Below are 20,230 nucleotides of genomic sequence, written 5' to 3' on the forward strand. Positions count from 1 at the left end.
TACCCGCATAAAGGCGCGAGGCCGAAATCTTAGATTACACGTGTGCGCGCACCGGATTGAAAGGAGGTAATCATTCAAATCGAGAAAGTGAGTAGAAGGCTGGAAGTGTGCTGGCAATAAAACTCGCAGTTTGCTAATCGTGTGTACATATACGATTGGCTATCGAGCGACGGCGTGCATTATAGGTATTACGTAGAACGAGCGCGGACGGACTAGAGTGAAAAAAAAATGGTAAAATCAGGCAAGATGGCGCTACGGGGATAAACAATCGGCCGAGCGGCGGCGAACATTGCGTACGCGCATGATAGCTTTGTGGAACGAGCTCACCTTGCCACGCCTCGTATCGCGCTTTGGCGGAGAGCGCGAGAGCCGTTATCACGGCGCGCTAATCGAATTGCTGCGTTCCCCGTGCCATTGGCCCTTTTGGAGGCCCTTTCACATTCTCTCTTTCTCGCGCGCAATTAGATTAATGATTCCCGGCGCGGCCGCGCCGCAACCGATATCGCCGTGTCTCGCGTTAGCCATTGTGCAAGCGCGCGCGCGGCCGCGTGCGTTAACGCGGGTGTTCCTTCTCCGAGGTCGCGCCGCCTGCTGTTGCGAGAGCGTTCTCGCCCCGATAACGCCGTGGCCATTTTTTTTATCTCCACATCGCGGTATCGCGCGCAAATTTGAATGTTGCGCGCTTGCGCAACGCCGCGCGCTTTTTCTCTCTCCCAAATCAATTAATTAGATTAGATTTATAAGCGATCAAGTTCATTACTTCGAGCTGCCGCAGCCGTCGGCTGGTGTATTAAATTGCTACTTGTGCGCGAGAGCGGCGCCCGAGCGTTATTGGATACTGCCAGCGGGATCGCACGCTCAGTAAGAGAGAGAAAAGGCTACAATGGCTTTTTGTAAAACCGCCAAAGATAAATAAGAATCTAGTGCAACGTTTATTAACAGTTATAATTACTATGAAATTACAGGCTCCGCTTAATTATTCTTTACCGCACTTTATAGCGCATTATCCTGCTTCGAAATGGCCGCGCGATTCGAGCATTTCAACAATCTACTTAACAAGGCATCAAAACTACCCGCTCACATTGTTATTGCCGTAATCGGTCTGCTGGTTAACGAGCCTGCCAAAATAATAATGTCGAGCCAAGTTATCCAAAGTCAATTGAACGGTGATCCAGCAAAGAAGCGAGCTGCGCCCACCGACAGAGACAAGGTAGATGCCACGGTTGGCAGCGGCCACCTGCCTAATAAATTGATCGCGCGCAAAGGCGGCCGAAGAAAAAAAGTCGGAAGACGTCGCGGGACGCGTATCCAGAACGCAGCCGCAAATAGGAACGAGAAAATGAACGAGCGAGGAGCGGAGAGAGGGCACGTAATTCGGTACGGCAGTGCGGGCATGGCATTCTTTGAACTTTCCTCAATAATTGCGGAGCCCGGCGCAAGCGACCGCGAAGCCAATAACCCGAAGAATCCCAAGTTCGCGTAGAATTCGCGGCAGGGAAAAGGGAGACAGGCGGCCCGCGAGGAAGAGGCGACGCGGCACAATCGAGCTTAGGATTATTGCAAGCGCTCGCGCGCCCACGCTCGCCGCGGCGAATCCCCGTGGCGCGCTGCTGTAATAAAGTCGCCGTACAATTGCCGCCCAGCGCTCTCCGCTGCCGCACACCTCAACCGTCTTTCCTCGGCTAAACAGCCCGTTTTCATCACGGCCAAGTGCGCGCGCGCTCGACGCTTTTTCCATAGGCTCGGCCTTATCTTTCTCTCGTGGCTGGCTTGGAAACAGCACTTTGCAGTGCTTGCAAGTCGAACGCCATGTTCGGATAAACATTACACTTAACGGAATTCGGTGTGATTAACTTTAGGATAATCGAGAGGCCTCTTTTTATAATGAAATGTTGGAAAGTACGGTCAGTCACAAATTATTTTACAACACGGTTGTGTACTCAGTAAGACCATTAGCTTAAACCGCTAGTAAATGCGTGATACAGCCGCATGTTCCACTTATAACGACATGGTAGTCCAATGCTAAAGGTGTTGACAGTTACGAGTAGAATCAACGCTAAATCTGTCTTCTCGTGGCTGAATATTTAAGAAATACATATCCAGATACATCCATAGGAACCACGATACAGTGCTTAAATCAATCATGTGTCACGGCAGTTTTCATTCAAATTAGAGGTTACTTTTATAAATTGCGTTGTTCAAACCGAGTAATAAAGTTCATATGAAAAATGATACCAGACGTTTGTTTTTAAAATTTTATGTGAACAATAGTAGCCATTAAAACGCGCTCCGGGCGTAAGTTGCCGAATTGAGCATTAAACTCGATTCGATCCCGAACATTCTACACCATTTCAAATTTCATAATGTACGAATCAAATTGGAATACTAATTGACTTCAGATCACCTATATCGGATCACTAATAAAAAGTATACATCAACTTACTTGGGAATTGGTATTGTTCTGTTACTATGGTGTGAACGTAAATTTATCACGTCCTAATTTAGCCACTTAATCTTCCAAGGATGGTCTGAACGACCACGTGTACTTTTGAAAATAAGACCGAAATAAACACTGGTTGCTTCAAAGTACGAAGTGAGCTTGCAGACATGAACTCGTTTTGAAGTTACTTCGATGCGCTTCAATAATTGAGCGAAAAAATTGACTCACCGTCAAAGGTTATACCTGTTTGTCTAGCAATTATAGCCTCGTTGAGTATTCCTCAAGTAACAATGAAAAATAATTTTCTCACACATATGCAAGTTTTACCAAACACAACTTCTTCTATTGACGTATATGTACTTTACCAGGTGATAGTCATGCGGTAACGTCAATCGAGAGATTGCGTTAATCATTTCTGCATCTTGCGTCTCGTTAAAGTGGTAACTGTCTTAACGTTTTATGAATTAGATAGTAGTAACTTCATAACAATAATAACATTACTAAAATTAAAAATATCCAATGCTAATCGTATGGCTTTGAGGTTTTCCTTATTATTCTTTCAAAAGATTCTATGAATTTTCCGACTTTATCGGAATTCAGCATGATTTGCATCTATTTTGCATAAAGAACTCATCTTTTTAGTAAAAATTGACCGCACGTCGTTATTTTTATCACGATATCGTCTACACGCAATAGTCAATCTGCCATTAGGTATTTGAAAAATATTCCCTCGGACGCTGGAATACTAAGGATCTTACAAAAGCTTTACGATCAATAATTATAAATAATTTAATAAAAAAATAAAATGAAGGTGAGTATGAGCGTACGAATGCAACCGATAACATCTTTTTCTCTCAGAACACAGAAGGGATGAGTCACGAAAGCGATCCTTCGAACTTTTCCTTCTCTGCGAATATGAGCAGAAAAATCTTTCATATACAATAAAAAGGTCGATGACACAAAAGAGATCTGGATGCTACGCATCATTTGGCAAAAAAGCCGGGTTCGCGCTAAATCATCTCATGCAAATGCGTGCCTGCGAGAACGTAGTCCAAATTAAAAAACTAGAAATAAATGGAATGAATGGCCCGGTAAAGTACACCGAAACTCTCGCCATTGTATTTCGAAATTGAAGCTCGTAACGAATAATATGAAGTTCGTTTCCGATAAAGTTATTGTTTGAAATATACTGGAAAACGCAAGCTATAATCATTCATCAAAAGTTGAAAAGAGAATGAGAGATGCGAAGAGAGAAAAATGTGCAACTCCGAAGGCTGGCCTTATCAAAGCAAAACTTCACGGGCCGCAACAACCCTCTCCATAGGCCGTCCATCAGGCGCGCAAATACAAAGAGAGCGCTTGCGATCGGCGAGGATAACGCCGTGCTAAGCGCCTCTCTCTCTCTCTCGCTCTCCCTTGGCAGCGAGCAGCAGCAGCAGCCGCAGCAGCAGCAGCAGCAGCAGCAGCAGCAGCGGCAGCGAAAGGTGGCCGCGGAGTGGAGGCAAAAGAGAGCCAGGGAAGGAGGATGAGCCGGCTCGCTTGCTCTCTCTTGCTCTCGCCGCAGAACCATTGGGAGCCTCGTGGCGAACTGACGTCTGTGTCCGTTCGTCCGTCCGCGCGAATCCGTTCGCTCGCTTTATTCGCACTTTGTTGTACGGCACGAGCGCACCTACGGTAAGCAGCAGCTTGTGATGGCTGCAGCACGTGACTTCCACTTACGTACGCGCCTTGCCGTCGAGTGAGACAGTTTAACCGTCGTTTGCCTATTTTTCGGTAGTGCGACAATTCTCGGTCTTGCAAATTTATTGTTATTTGAGTGCGGTGCCGATCGATAGTTGTTCAAGAAAAAGGTGACACAGTGTACGTGAAACTTTGCCAGCTACCAGCCCAGCGGATTACCACCGGCAAAGTAAGATTCCATTCGTTTTTTGCCCTCGACGTTTCTGACTTTGGGTCTGATTGTTTACTCAGATTCGGCCTTTTTTCATCATACGATACCCACTGCGCTCCTTATCGCTAAAATAATAATGTACCTGATATTAAATTGCCATAACGCCACCATCGGATATATTTAGGGGCTTTTCATTACTAAATAATATATGCAGTTTGCGAAAATGCCTGATATATGCAAATATGATTTTCATTTGAGTAAATAATATATTGTGCTAAATTTAATCGTCATCAATAACAATTAAGTATTGTTAATAATTCACATTGATTATCGACATGGAAAATTGTAGTGATTGTCATGTATCATCGATGATCTCTTGACCGATTAAAAAATACAACACGTGTAATTTTTCGGACACAGTCAATGATATTCAATCAGACCGTTGTCAGATAAAATGACAATTATCGTGAATTATGATAATCGATATCAACGATTCCGCAGAAAAATGCATCCATTCGACTCCCCTTTATCAAATGTTTAAATAGCACTCCCACCAAATTTTAAAGCTGCGTTTCTTTTGCTCGTTCCTTTTTTCAACCGATTCTGAGACTTCTAAGGGCAAAATAAAATTGTCATGTCAGCGTATTAAGATGGGCATAAGTATTTTTAGGTTCTATTTATAGCATAATTTATTAAGATAAAAAAATTAGAGGTCTGTATTGAATTTCATCAAATTAGTGCCGAAAAAAATGCATTTTAACAGCAATTGGAAACATCTACTGCTTTGATAATTCATAATACTTAAAATCAGCTTTATCGATGAAAATGAAATACATGCTGCCGGAAAAGTATGAAAATTTCTTTAATGCTATGAATTTTTAATTAAAATATCATGAAACAAAAAACAGTAATCAAGATAATGCGTTTTCTATGAAAATATTTTTTTGCGGTGTAGTAAACAGTATACTTTTTTGGTGAATTTTTCGCTTTACATTTGAGATTTATTAAAAATTTTAATAAATTTTCAATTTATGTTTTTAAATAAAATTAAAGCACACACCTAACTATTTAATATCGGATTATAATTTCAGAACAACATATTAAATGAGCTATCATCAATAAATAAAGAATTACGCGGAGACTTGTAAAATTAAATCATGTATCGATGTACGTTGTAGAGTCGATCAATAATGTATAAGAAAATTAATTAGCAATACCGAGTAACGAGAAAATATGCGTGTGTGTAAGCATGAGTGTTCAACTTCTAATTTCCTACAATTATCGTAGAGATCCGAGCTATCTCTTAGTATCTCTTAACACCTTGAACTGAAAAAAAGTCTTAATGCTTTATTGAACAATTGACAATTTGCTTATCCCTGCATTTAAAATGAGCTTTTCTTACCTACAACCTTCGACGTTTTCGTCACGTCTGTCATTAATCATCGAAGGAACACGCTGAACGCCGCTTAAGTTCTTATTATTATTTATCGAATTCATCTAACACGGGACTTGCTTATATGGCCTCGGGACACTTTGCTGTATAATCGAAGCATTGGTTCAAGTTCAATTCTGTTGTTCAGAGAATCTTTTCACGTGTTGGAAAAAACATCCTTAAAACATTATTGACGTTGGTATGTGTCGAGTAGCGAAGCAAACGTGATAAAAAATTATATGTATTATAAATCACTTTGCAATGTATTGTCTGCAAGAGTAGTACAAAGATATATAAAATATTCACAAAATAAATTTATAGTCAAGTGTCATTAGCAACTCGATGTTCACATGAGTTATTTAGCGACAACAGCAGCCAGGCACTATACAGGTCTAACTAAATCTAATATGCAACATTGTTTTTTCAAATCGCGATTACGTAATATCCAATTCGTCATTCAAGAATTCAAAAAGAAATGCAAAAGTTATTCTACCTAAAAGAAACAGAAACAATGTTGTTTGTTGGTACAAATTCGCAAATAGTTTGGAGTTTGAATATATCGTCGTAAAAACAAACGCAAATCGATGAAACATGTCGAAAGCCAAGCAACTGAAAAGATAGGGCGCGAATATACGTCGGGTATATACGCAAGGACACGACATTATTCATCGTTCGGATGTTTGCTCGCGATTTGTTTCTCACGTCTCGTGGTAGCAGCTCTGAACTTTTCTCAGGCAAACTCGTATCACTGACAACCGATCGAAAAAAATAAATAGACTGAGAGTCACATGTCTCTGGCAGGCGTGACTAACACGACCCTTGGCAAACTACGAAAATCCATTGGCATGCTTGCTGCGTAACCTCCACACAGTTGCACTTTGATTCCAACGATACATCGTTTATTTTACTTGACACTGAGAGAAACAACTAGAGAAGACTACGTATGAAAGTAACGAACAATCGTTTGTATAAATTTTCCTCGTAACAATTGCAAAATAGGATTTGAGAGACACTGTGTTGTTAACTTTGATGTTCCGCGAGTATTAACTCAAACGACTTTTTTCCCTCCTCACTCTGTTTTGCCGGCCGTCAAAATTATACTTCTCGAGCTTTTTTTTTAAGCACCCGCAAATTCGACAGTCATTCTTTATTTTCGCACGATAAATGTGCACGTGAACGATAACTCATAAATCGAGAGAAAAAGAGAAGAAAAGAGATACATCAAAGGGAGTTTCTCGAAAAGTTTGCGTCACCTCGCGCAGCTTGAGAGTTTGTCTTTCACTCTCTCTCGAGCTTTACTCTTTAAAGATTATTGCACCTCGTAAAAACTCTAACTCTTCATCAAAAATTTCGTTTTCTTATTTCCCCCTAGAAGTCGGCCAAACAAATAATTAACTTGCGGCTCAGACTGTTTTTTTTTAATGAATCAATCCAGTAAATTGAGAATAGTCTCTCGAGAGTGACATAATCATAAACTCCTTCGTTTCTTCGTTTTTTTATTTTGTTCTTTTTTTGTATCACAGCAATTGTATCGCGTACACTTTTATAAAGATAAATTATTCATTATTACCAGTGCACCGCATGCATAAGATTTAATGCGAAAATCTCAACCTTGGCAAAAGTCATAAATTTTGTTTATTAAAAGTGTACTTAAAATTGTAAAATTTCCGGCAGTGTGAATTGCTTTTTCCAACATTTATTAGCTGAAAATCAGAAAAAAAGAAGCTAATCGAACTTTCACCGAGCAGTAAAAAACGATTGACCGAAAAACAAAGCTGGATAAATAAGCGTATGGTGTATGTTGCGAGAATTGATCATTGATCGCCAAATACCTGAGACAATGGTCGCCCGCATTCCGAGTGAATGATTCATATGGAGCGCGAACGCGCAAGCTGCCTCTTTCCATGTCTCAATACACGCGCGCGTGCGAGAGTTGAAATGGGTTAAAAAGATTCTTCGGCGCTGCTGCTGTCGCTCCGAAGGAGAGCGGGCGCGTACACGTAAATATAAATAAAGGAAACAAAAAAAAAGAAAGAAAAAACAAAAAGAAAAAAAAAACGCAAGCGCCACGTGTACAGCACACAGTGCCGCCGTGCAGAGAGCAGCACAAAGGGGAATTAGAAAGGATTGCCTCCTGCGGCAGTACCCTATCTATGACGTCAGCCCGCGATTAGGAACGCGTTGCGAAGTCCTGAGCTCGCGCTCGCGAGCGAGTCCTCAACGTAGCTAGTCCTTGAACCTCCATTTTTCTTGTAGGTCGCTATATCGACACTCGCTCCTTCGATGCCCGCCTCCCCCCCCCCCCCCTTTTTTTTGTCGTCGTTGTCTATGCATACCAGATTATTGTTATTCCAAAGCGACGCCGACCATTTGTTAGCCCCTTCCCCTCCGCAGTCGGACACAACACACAAAACACGCGCGCGCACACACACGCAAGCACACACAGTGAAATCGATCGCACTCAACGCGGGCACGCGCCTTAATGATTGTGATTGTATACCCAGAGGTAGAGAAGAAAAGTTAAGACTGGTTAGATGATAAGGTCATTAAGAGAGAACGATTTCGATAATGACATTCTAATTTTATACGCTTCACTCATCGGTATTGGTATTTATAATACCAGAATGCACACACATACACACATACCTTTTCCTTTCATACATGAGGTCCTATCAGGAATATCTCCTTGGTACAAAAAATATGCTAATAATACCAAGTTCACGGGGATTCCCTGCTTGTTGCGATCTCAGCCGTGCGATAATAGACTCATAATCAGCTTGTAACTAATAAAACTTTTAATAGCGATTACGTTACAAGTCTGCAGCTTTTTTACAATAATTAACACTCGTAACGCCAATTCGTTATTACAAACTCACTCTTTAATTACAGACGAATTCTCATTAAAAAAAAATTTCATTTCGAGAAAAGGGATAAATGTTGAAATTGTAAGATATTGTTGGCGATCTGAAAAAAAATACTTGGTGATAAACTTGATAGATATTGATTTATCTTACATTGGACGTATCGTTGAAACAACGTTCTTTTCGATACTTTTTTTTCTCTTATACTGCCGGAGACTTCGACAGTTATCTCTTGTTGTATCGTGTTACGCTACTTTTATTTCATATTTTATGGACCATTCCGGTAATCTTTGTTTTGTAATTTATCTCTACGTGTGTGATATTCTGTGATAAGTCATAATTGACGTTTGATTTAATAACCAAGTGAATTTCTTTTTGAGAAGGCACACGCTTATTAAATTTTTCGCCAGAAATCAGCTAATAGTTTCTAAGTGATAGTAAGGAGAGGTAACCTTACGCAAGTAATAATTTTAGAATGAAACCAATCAAGGTACCTTTCTTGCATGCGAATTTAGCAGCGGTTCAACGTTCTTATTTCCAAATGCAAGCGATAGCATGGCGATTTCATAGCTACGTAATTTCGTGAATGGGTTACAATTACGCGGCCAAAAATTGACACTCGGCGAAATTTAGCGCGACCGTTTCCATTTCCGAGCTCGCAAAATTAAATATAAAGACTCGCGTGCGTCTTCAGCTCGAGAGATATTTCCAGTTGTTTACGTAGCCCTCCCCAGTGTCATACTTGCGTAAGCGGCTGCACCGAGGCAGCAGCAGCAGCAGCAGCAGCAGCAGCACCGAGCTCCGCAGATATTCCCGAAAATTCGATGATCGGCTGGACTTTGGACTAATGCCGCCACGATAACAATTAGGAGTGAATGCGGAATTATTACGTTGCAGGGGCACAATCGACCATAATATCGGCGAGCGTAAATTACGAGCATTTTGAAATGCGTGCTTGTGATTCACTTTTATCGACCTTATTTTCTTATGGATCGTTGCATCATTTTCAAAGCCGGCATGACCGTGATAAATCAATCTTTGAGAGAAACGGCTAAATCTGAATTCATATTAAAATATCGAAATTCCGTACTTTCAACTGATTTTGCGAGCGATAATCGCCCGGCGAACATGATAATTCTCCTCATAACCAGAATATAAACGACCAGTCGTTGAGGGAAGATATCGATAGAGGAAAGCTCTTGCGCACGTATATCGCAGACAGGCGTAATTTCGCGTGTATATAAGGGCAAAAAGCGCTCGGAGCGGATCGACGACACGCGAGTAATGCATTTAATCGGCAGGTCGGCTCGCGACCACCTATAACGTCGAGGACTCGAGCAGCGCTGTGTGTATATATTGTCGTGCCTCGGCCCCCGCCGAAGCGAGAGAAAAACAGATTATTCATCATGCTGCTTTTAAAGTGAACTGGCTACCGTGCAACGCTCTTGCGGCTCGCTATTTGCCGTTGGAATCCGTTGTATTTGGTTTTTATCCCCGCCTATCCGGAGATAAAAAAGCTCCGTTGAAACCCAGTTTGTTCTTGTCGGTTTTATCGAGGACGAAATGTAGGCGCGCAGGCAGCAGGCGCAGGGCAAAAGATAACGTAGAGGCAGTGTCGCCCGTTAAGAGTTTCGCGATATTACGCAACATAAACGTCCGCGAGGATCGACAACGTATAAATCTGCGCGCGCGCCGAGTGCCGAGATAGTTGGCGTGTACACGGTGTATCTCGTGGCGATCGGCCCAGAGGATAGAATTTTTCGCTTGGCGGCGCATCATCATCATCATTTTCATTTCCCATCCCTTAGCGGGGCACTACGTCAAGATGTCAGTGCCGCGACCTATGGGAACGGGAGAGCGAGCGAGCGAGCGGGCGAGCGCCGGGTAATGGGCTTACAAAGCGTAACAAACTGATCTGCCGAGGTCAGTTGCTTGCTCGCGAGAGAGAAAGAGAGAGAGAGAGAGAGAGAGAGCGAGCCAAGCAAGCACGGACGGGCAATAAACACACGCCGAGATAAATGGCTAGCCACCCCGCGAGACGGGCCCACGGGGGAAAGTGTTTTCTCATTTCTCTCTCTCTACTCTCTTCTGTTTGCTCTTGTTTGGCTGTATACGTACTGCACGTGTGTGATGATGCACCTAGCCATCTGTCTATATACTTGGCCCGGCACTATTACTGTCTTTATCTACTTATACGTTCGGCTCCACTTTTCTATATGCGTTAATGTCCGCGCAAAGCCATATGACTTATGTGTATGAAGATGCTAGCTTGATGGAGTAATTGATGAGGAGCAATATTGTCGGGTGGGAGAAAGAGGGGGAGAGATAAAGATCGCGCGACCGCTGGTTGCAGAACGGTCTCTCGGTTGAACGAAAGTACATAGATATCGACCGCGCAAGGTCGAGCTCGCTGATTATCTCCGCGTTCATTACATTAAAATCGTTTTAGCCGGGGCGAGCGAGAGAACGCCATCAAGACAATGCGATCGTTTGAGCTCTGTATCCACAATATATATGCCGAGAGTGGCCGAGCAATAAAAGTGTATCGCGATACGATATCTGACTGCACAATTTGATCTTTCTCTCTCTCTCTCTCTCGCGCGCGCAGAGCTCTTTCTATTTGAGGCCGCATCTAGACTTGGCATCGGGCAATGTTTCACGGCCGGCCGGCTTAAAGCGCGAAAGTACAACTGACAAGCTGCCCTCGCTCGCGAGGAGGCTTTACGAGAGCGCCCGCTTGTTTTACAGCGCCTCGTCAGCCACTACTTTCGCGCGAGCTCACCTCTTCTTCCTCCTTTGTCTGCTGTGCGTCGCACGTATACACCACCTCGCGCCGATCGTTAACCAACTCTCTCTCTCTCTCTCTCTCTCTCTCTCTCTCTCTCTCTCTCTCTCTACCTTGTTTATATTTCGCAGTCACCATCGACGCTCTCCAGCGGTGCTTGCAGCTTCTTTTTTCGTAAGCTCCACCGCTCTGTGAGAACTTGGGCTTTGTTTACACACCCAGTCGAGTTTCATCTTTTTCATGCTTCTAAACACCGTAGACATACGTTTGACGCGGTGGAGCGGCAATGCGACTTATCTCTTTAAACTGTCTTCAGCTCTCCGGCGATTGTGTGTTTCGCAATGCGCACGGCTGTACGTCTGACTTTGAGAATCATTGTGCAACGCGCTCTGCAACGCTCGGCCGATGATTCAGAAATTAGATCACTTTTGTATGTATTTATATTTCGACCAAATTACCCTGTGACCTCTTGCGTCGTTCACGGCGACAATCAATGAAAGCACACTACAATGTTCGGATGAACGATGAAAAAATTGTCGTCAATCATGAAAAATGATTCATCTTGATTTAAGTATTCTTGATCCAAGCTTAATGCTGAAAAATGTGTGTGGCATTGTTGCAGATGCCGCAAACGGTACCAACGGCCGTTGGCCTTTCGCCGTTGTTCGACTACAGTGCCTTCCAATTCGACCTCTCGTTACTGTCCGACGACTACGGCACTCAAACAACAACCACAAGCATCAACGCTACCGCGACAACGTTGTCGACCAATCATCTCCAAGCGATGAACAACAACAACAACAATAACGTCCTGAAGCCAATGCAAATCAAGCAAGAAGCTCACTCGCCGAGACCAGGTTCGCCGAGTTCGAGTTCGTGCACTTACGCCAGTCCGTCCTACCCGTGTCTCGGAGGCGAGCTGTCGCCCAACTATTCACGCGATGCCTCGCCCGCTTACCCCACCAGCCCTTACTATCTGCCGCAGAGTCCGCAGAGCGCTCAACTCTATCCCACGAGTCCCGAGCCAAGTCCTCCCATCACTGCCACCAGCAAGCCGCCTGTCAAGAGGGAGAAGAGCTTTGATCTTCTCACGATACTCCACGAATCCAGGTGAGTGCCGGCACCGCGAGCATCTGTTCCCATCGTTAGCTCGGCAAGCTCAGCTTCCCGAAAGCAGCGAAACAGTCTCAGTTTGTAAGTATTGCGTGTGAATTTATCCTCTTCAGACTGCTGGCCGAGAGCTTGGGTTACAAAGAAGACTCGACAGACTGCACGGTGCCCTGCACACCCCCGCGGACGGAGGAAGACATCTACAACAGCCTCGACGCCGATTTCTTCCCCAAGAAAGACGAATCCAATCCGCTGCTCAAAGAAATACTCTTCAAAGAGGAATCCAGACTGTCGCGCTCGTCAGCTTCTTCCTCATCGTCCTCCTCGTCGGCAGCTTCGACTTGCTCCTCGTCCTCGTTAGCTTCTTCGCCAGCGCCGCCAGCCTCTCTCGACTATGAGAAGTCGTCCCTCCGCGATTTACTTTTCCGAAATGCCAGCAACGTGAGCAACGTGACCAAGATCAGCGCCGAGGAGACGAGCACGGCGCTGAAGCTCGACACGTGTCCGGGGATCGGCACGCCGAAAGACGACTGCGACGAGGACGCGATGTCGAAGAGTGGCGATCACCAGCTGCTCAGAGAGGTGCTCCGGGACACGAGTTTCCAAAGGAAGTACAATTTGAAGCCCGTCGAGCTTGGCAACATCGGCACTGGTTACGTCGAAGAGATGGTCGAGCCTGGGGAATGCGTTGGCGACCTAGCGCGAGAACAGATCGAGCCCGTCTTGAGCTTGGCCATTCAGCAGCTGCAGAAAGACTTTGACAACACTTGCGTCGCTCTGGGCATACATCCAGGTGAGATTTTCGACGCGCGCACCAACAGCGCCGTAATTTATTGCTCGCAAATGACGCGCCTTCGGGAATAATAAATAAAAGCGCGCGATATACTTATGAGAAAAGATAAGCAATCGGCAGCTCCAGATAGTGTGACACAACTTTTCTATCGGATAGGTGTATTGCATTATAACTCAATAACGTGGCAGTACAGAGATGTGCTGTTGCGAGCCAGACAAGCGAGGGCTCGTATCGACACGAGTCATCTCGCGCAGCAGCAGTCAAAAGGAAAGGGGACAGAGCGGCATATGCGCATATATATATATTGTAATATCGCACGTCGTGACGAGGCGCCACGCCGATATTATTTATATTCCTGCAGCGCGACTCGCGGTCGTTTACGCTTTGCTTTCCACGGGGCAGCTTCGCGCCGAGCACTCGGTTGCTGCAAGCGTAACGGTGCGCTCGAACTTTCGTGGGAAATTGAAAGTGCCGGCGGTCTCTCGCCTGCGGAACGTCTAATTTTCAGGAGGAACCATTAGCAGCGCAACGCGGCTGCAATACGGCTGCATCGAGCCGCGGCCCACGGCGCGGGCATACGCGAGATGCTCTCGGAAATGCTCGGGCCCCGCGGGCGCGCGCGTGACACACGGCGCGCCGGCCGCTACCTTGCCGCGGGCCAGTCACGTTGCTCGATACACATTCCTTCTCGCGTCTCCTATCGGCTCGCCGCCTCGAGAGCCGCTGCTTTTCTTTCGGCTTCGCTCGCTGGGCCCGTGCACGCCGTGTGCGCTGCTTGCGAAAGCCGTTACGAGAGGCCCCAGACCAGACGCGCTGTCCCTCAAGGTCACCCGCCGCCAATGTCCCTTTTGGGGCCGCGCGCGCGAGAGTGCGTTCCCGTTGGCGAGCGCCAAATCGACCAAATTCAGCGGCTCTGCCGGCTATGACTGAGCGACCTACCGCGACACGGCAAAAAACCCTCGGACTTACTTCGTCAATTGAACTCAAACGGACGTTACGTGACTGGTGCGGCGTTCATAGAATTTCCGCTGGTTGTTCATGTCGCAAGCGCGCGCGCGCTCATTTCAAGAGCTCATTGATATTGGCATAGGGTACCGTGGCGGCGCGACGGGTCCAGAGGCGTGACGCTAGATGCCTCGATTGGGAACTCCCAGCGCTATTTTTTTCTACGACATTCCATTGGGCGGTCCATATTATACCGAGTACGATCTATCTCAGCAAAGCGCAAAAGGGATTTTCTTGACGGCTTTTGACTTCGAATACATTAAGCAAACATGCTACAGCTAACGAAGCAACGTATGATGATGCCTGCGCGGCTATGCTAATTTGGACGTGTCGTTTTTTCTCGCTATCGGTCTATTATTATACTTTCGTCTTATTTTTATGATTCATTCCTGACGAGGGATCGGAGACGTTCCGAGTGTGAAAAAAGTTGGCAAACTTCCTCGCGTCACTCCAAAAGTATGCTAAAACGCGGCATTGTTTTGTTGGCATTTTTCAGAGCCTTGCCGCTGGAGCGCGGTCGACGTTGCAGCCTGGGTTCAGTGGGCTCGGAGACAATTGCAACTTCCATCTGTACCACTGGAAAGCTTCAACGTGGACGGCGCTACCCTCGCCTCGTTTACCGAGGAGGACTTTTGTCAGAGAGCACCTCAGGTATGCAAATTACCACACGCGTGTGTGTACGTTTACATTGGCCCTCGGAGCTTGGCCGGTAAAATTTTGATCGACAGAGATTGATGCGTTGAAAAGTCCAGCGTAATTCGCGCGTATCGGCAAACATTTGAATATCAGCCGTGATATTGATGGATGACATCTGCATCATATCTGGGGGTTTTTGTCGAAGCGAATTTTACGAGCAGATTCCGTGACGCAAATCAAGAAGAATCGAAGGCCAATAATATTCCGCGCAAATTAAGAGATGCAATCGTGGGTGACTTTTGTCGAACTGGTGTAATGTCTTCGGGAAACGTCCCGCGTCACAGGAAAATAACTGATTCATGGCGTGGAAAATACGAATGAAAGTGTAACAACAAACATGAAATTACGCCTCCTCCGATAATTTTCTGAAAATAAAGCGAGTCAGTCCGAGCGCCACGCGACGAGCGATCGACGTGCGAGCTAGAGCGAGCGCTCGGCAGTCATTAAAGACGACTGCGAGGTATGTAATCGTCGCGATTTTCGCCTAAGTGGCAGGTGCGTGCCCGCCTATTAAATCCGCGACACTGCTCGTGCTCTGTTATCGAGCTAACAGGAAGAAAAAACTCAAATCGTGACCCTCTCGATCCCGGTGGTATTAGGAGTGTCGTTTATATGAGACGCTTAATTTTGTTCGTTCTTTCACGGCTCGATATTTCGAAATATTTCGGGGGGGGGGGGGGGCAGGCACGAAGAAATGGCCGAGCAGAAAGGCTACGCCAGACAAATAATATCCTTACACGCTTGCCTAATCACTTGTCGATATTGATAAATTGATACGAATAGCGTATTATTAATCCGCGGCCGAGCTGCGCCAGCTTTTCTCTCTCTCTCTCTCTCTCTCTCTCGCGTCCGTCGTTCGTTATAAATGAAATAAGCTCGATCGGGGAGAAAGAAAACGAAAAAAAAAAAAAAAAAAAAAAAAAAAAAACGCGCTACGGCGCATTACGACAATGCACTACTCGATCATACGCGCGCGCTGCCGCGGCTCGCGAGCGCGCGAAACACAAAAACTGACAAACGATAAATACAGAATTAATACAATATGAATTGCAACACGGCACGAGCGGGCGAGAGTGTCTCTCGGGCTTCAAAGTAAATAAATCTCCGGCTCGCGCACAACAATAGAGCTATACTCGCGCCGCGAGCGCGATACCGAGGCAGCTGCGCGCGCGCGGCGCATGCCGTGCGCGCTCGTTGAGTTCACCGCCGCCGCCACCGCTTGCATTGCACGTACCTATACGTGTACGCGTCTGGCACTACTATCCTCGTATAACCGTCTCTCGCTTGGCATTTATTATTTGTTGAGCCACTGATTTACAACCGATTTAATTAGCTCTCCTAGTACCCTCGCTCGCTCGCATTTTTGTTCTTCCCGAGGGAGAAGGAAGAAGCGTAATCTCTTTCGAAGATCGCTGCCCGCGTGACAACGGATAAGCGTTCAACGATAAGCTCTTGTTACCTATGATTTTTCTGTTTTGTCGTTGTGTCGATAATACGTTTTATTACGCGTGTCTAATAAGGTCAATCGGCGCGTGTAACTTTCCTACCGCACTTTTGGAAATTTTTGAAAGGACTCGCGCGCGGCAAGAGCTCGCAATTAGAAAGTACACGTGTCCCCAGCGTCCATAATGAGCCCGGGTGCCAATTTTGAAAGTCTCTCCGCCGAAAGCAAAGACAAGATTTAATTGCGCGCTACGGATAAGGAGGAAAACTACGCTTGGCCACCGCGAACGAAAGTGAGCAATGGTGGCGGCACTTGACACGCGGATCATCACTTGGAATCTTACCTTCGTGCGTCCACTCACGTACGCGCGCGCGGCTTTAACGTTTGCGGGCGGGCTCCGCTCGCTCGCTCGCGGTGAAAGTAAATTTCCGGGAAATCAGGGCTCCCGCGAGTATGACGTCTTTCGTCGCCGCCTCGTCTCTCTCTCTCCTTCTCTCTTTCACGAACGCAGATGCATAACGGACGGAATGCGTTCCGGATTTCCATTTTACTCTCTCGATCGGGGTTTTACCAGGGCAGTGTAAAGGACCTCGGTATAGACGTTGCACAACTCGCGCGACGCCGTCGTTCTTTTTATAGCATCCTCCTCTCTGGTTATTCCCGCTATTTACGAAACGACGAACCTTATTCATAAACTCGTTATAACGACATCGACGACGCACGTATGACGATCGTGAGTCAGTGCCGCGCATTCATAGATTTCAGCCGATGTAACGATGACAAAGATCCTTGTGTTGTTCGGGGTTTTCTTTGTTCAATTTTTCAACCGGCCGTGCGGCGAAGAGGTTGTGGCCCGGCGATCCAATTCCCGGCCAAGAAAGTGGATCGACGCCTGTTTAATTACCGCGGCGATAAAGATTCCACGCGGTGGGCTGTCTTAACGAGTAAACAGGCTGATAATAGCGCCTCACGTGTATGATTTACGCTCGGATTGGCGATTTTAATGGGCATGTTCTAAAATGCAAAAACAACTAAACAGGGCCTACTTTTTTTCATTGCACGCAGCTGGAGTCGAGCAATATCGGTGGATCATCGTGCTCGCGACGCGCGCCATCAGGAGACGCGCGCTGTTACTTTCGAAGCTCGCGGTGGCGTATACATTAGCGGCTTCTAGCGGAATCATTGCTATGCGCGACTCGTTCTTGGCTAAACACATATTGCCCTCGCCTATGAGGAGCGGAGAAAGAGAGCCGCGAGCGGGTAACGGTCCCGTCCGCACCTCCGTGGACACTCTCCAAGTCGGGCTGCGCCAGCGACAAAATCTGTGTGCGAATCAAACGCCGCGACTTGCCGACGATTCTCGCGCGATCAAAAAGCTCGCGGTCGCATTTTCTTGATTGCGCTTTCTCGCAGGACCAGCTGGCTAACCGCGCGCCGGGCCCGTCGCTGCGGATCTTGCGCGCGTGCGCGATTTCTCGATTTCGATCGCTTTCGACGATCCGCGCGCGAGTATGATTCTCGTAATTTACCGTTTGTCGCGTGCGTACGCCCGGCGAATGTGGGTCGAATTGTGGGTTGTAAGTGAATCTTTTGGCGAATGTGTCATGTGAGGTTTCGTCATTGTACCCGTCGATACCCTCGATCGTCAGGTGGGACGTGCCTCAGTGTCGAGCAAGAGAGAATCAACGAAGAAATCGACGCAAACTGTCTACAACGGTCGCATTCAATTCCAACGTCGCTCGTAAAAGGGTCACCAACGAAATATTTGGATGCAAACTGATAAAAACTGGACGGCGAGCGACCGTAGGCTTGGGTCTAATTGGAGGAATACATCAGCATGAGCGACACCTCGGCGCTGCCTGACAATTCAGCTAGCCGATATCGCGACGTCGCGAAACAATCGGGCGCGGAGTCTCGACGATCTCTCATGGGATTGCGGCTCTCGGAAAGCCCGACTTAGAGTTACTCGCCTGTGTGTATGTGTGTGTGTGTGTGTGTGTGCACACGATCGCGCGAGAGCAGGATAGGAAGTGGGTCAGCGACGTCGCGTGATATCGCGCCCGGCGACGCGACTGCTTTCTCTTGGCGGCGGCGGTGTTGGACCGCCGCTTGTGTGTATATAGATATACGTATAGCGCATCGAACCGAGACTTCATCAGAAAATTCTAGTGCTCCACTCTTTTTTTATTTGCCTCTCAATTCTTCTTCCTCTTTTTCTTCCTCCTAGCTTGTTTTACTTGCTCTGGCTTTAGTTCTCTCAAGGCGTTTCAGTTTTCTCAGCAAAGCCTCCAGACGTCTGTATTTTTTTGCTTGTAAATTATTATTCTCCATTTGTTTCTTCAACGATTCTCAATTTGTGAAGGATAATATTTGCCAAAATCGCGATGGATGTGACCTAAGTCAATGCAATGAAAAGGCTGGGTATGGCAACATTTTGAATATTGAGTAATGTTTAACTTGTTAAATTGCTTTTAATTTCAATATTTACATATTAGAAGGCGTTCAAAATTTAGCATGCCATAATAGGGCTCGAAAAAAAATTTGTGAAGCTATAATTCTTTTTCATAGGAATATCATTAAAAGTTTATCGACCGAAACGTGATTAACATAAAAAATGCGTCATTCAGTGTGCTACATCGCCACGACTTGTACTGAGGCCTCGTATGAAATAACCGAGTTATAACCAGATTATCTGGATTTACTGATGAACGAACTGCAGATACACTTTTTTACTTAATTAGTAATTAATACTTATTTTCAGAATATTAGAGCAGTGAGTAGATAGCAGATGATAATGCAATTTATTATTAGTTATGTTGTTGCGAACAATCAGATGAAATTATTATTTGACCATCGTTGAACATCGTAAAAATTAAGCATCGTTGTCAAAGTACCAAGTGATTTTCTTATTCTACCGATTGAATCATTGTACGTCAACGAGCGCTCGTAATAATAATGAATAAAAAGCGATCGAAAGAAAGGGGCACGCGAAAAGATTTTCGACTCGCATTTCACTTTCAAACGGCGTATAAACAGTTAGAGTTGGTCGTAGCGTCATTCGGGTTTTCCCGATCAGCGACTATTGTTATGCCGTCGATCGCGTGCGTCACTGCAGCTCTCCAAAGGATAATTCGTACGAGGCAATGTGGGAGAAAATGCTGCACGTTGTTGTGCGCCGAGCTTGGCAGGTTCTTAGCTTGATTAATTTACGAGGGATTGTTGCAGCCAACTGCACGTAATGAATATGTTGTGACTATAGTTTATTGCTTTTCCATGATTTTTCTCGATCGCTCGCATTTCAATAATAACACTCGGGCGATACACGTACATATGCATATAGCTAACGAGCCTGCTGAAAAAATTTGATGTGAAGAAATCATTTATACGATACGATGCAGTTCTTACACTGAGAGTTTTGTCTCTGAGATTTATTGCGCGCCCTCGGCAACGACGCAATTGAATAAGACAAACAAAGTCGTCTGAATTTCGCGTTATCCGTGCAGACTGTCCCTTATCAGAGCTTCGAGCGAACATCCGACTTATGGTTTTCTCCCTTTCGATTGTTGTTGCAGTGTGGCAGTATGCTGCACGCTCAGTTGGAGATCTGGAAAGCAGCTGTGGAGGAGTCGCCGAGAAACACATTGACTTCGGCCTGGACTTCGACCACTGTCGTTCAGTCACCCAGCAATGGAAGCTCGTCCCCGTCAATCGCGAGCAGTGCGCCCGGCAGCGTCAAAGATTCGAGCAATATGGATTACTCGGATGGTGAGTCT

General features: G+C 45.8%; 1 protein-coding gene across 2 annotated transcripts in view; it reads left to right on the top strand.

The window, feature by feature from the left end:
- LOC131663718 (DNA-binding protein D-ETS-4) overlaps positions 1 to 20,230 on the top strand; it is a 59,863-nt gene that overhangs the window by 36,647 nt on the left and 2,986 nt on the right. Inside the window, exons 1-5 of one of the 2 annotated variants that reach the window (XM_058934290.1) lie at positions 4,058 to 4,349; positions 12,032 to 12,519; positions 12,636 to 13,312; positions 14,814 to 14,968; positions 20,030 to 20,222. In XM_058934290.1, coding sequence (XP_058790273.1) covers positions 12,032 to 12,519; positions 12,636 to 13,312; positions 14,814 to 14,968; positions 20,030 to 20,222 — 1,513 coding nt within the window. In that variant the 5' untranslated portion in view covers positions 4,058 to 4,349. Of the gene's footprint in view, positions 1 to 4,057; positions 4,350 to 12,031; positions 12,520 to 12,635; positions 13,313 to 14,813; positions 14,969 to 20,029; positions 20,223 to 20,230 lie in introns of those variants that run through there. The other variant, XM_058934289.1, reaches the window with a different exon arrangement.

Source organism: Phymastichus coffea, unplaced genomic scaffold, assembly GCF_024137745.1.
Source record: "Phymastichus coffea isolate CEN01 unplaced genomic scaffold, Cenicafe_Pcof_1.1 PCOF00038, whole genome shotgun sequence".
In the NCBI taxonomy this organism is placed as follows: domain Eukaryota; kingdom Metazoa; phylum Arthropoda; class Insecta; order Hymenoptera; family Eulophidae; genus Phymastichus; species Phymastichus coffea.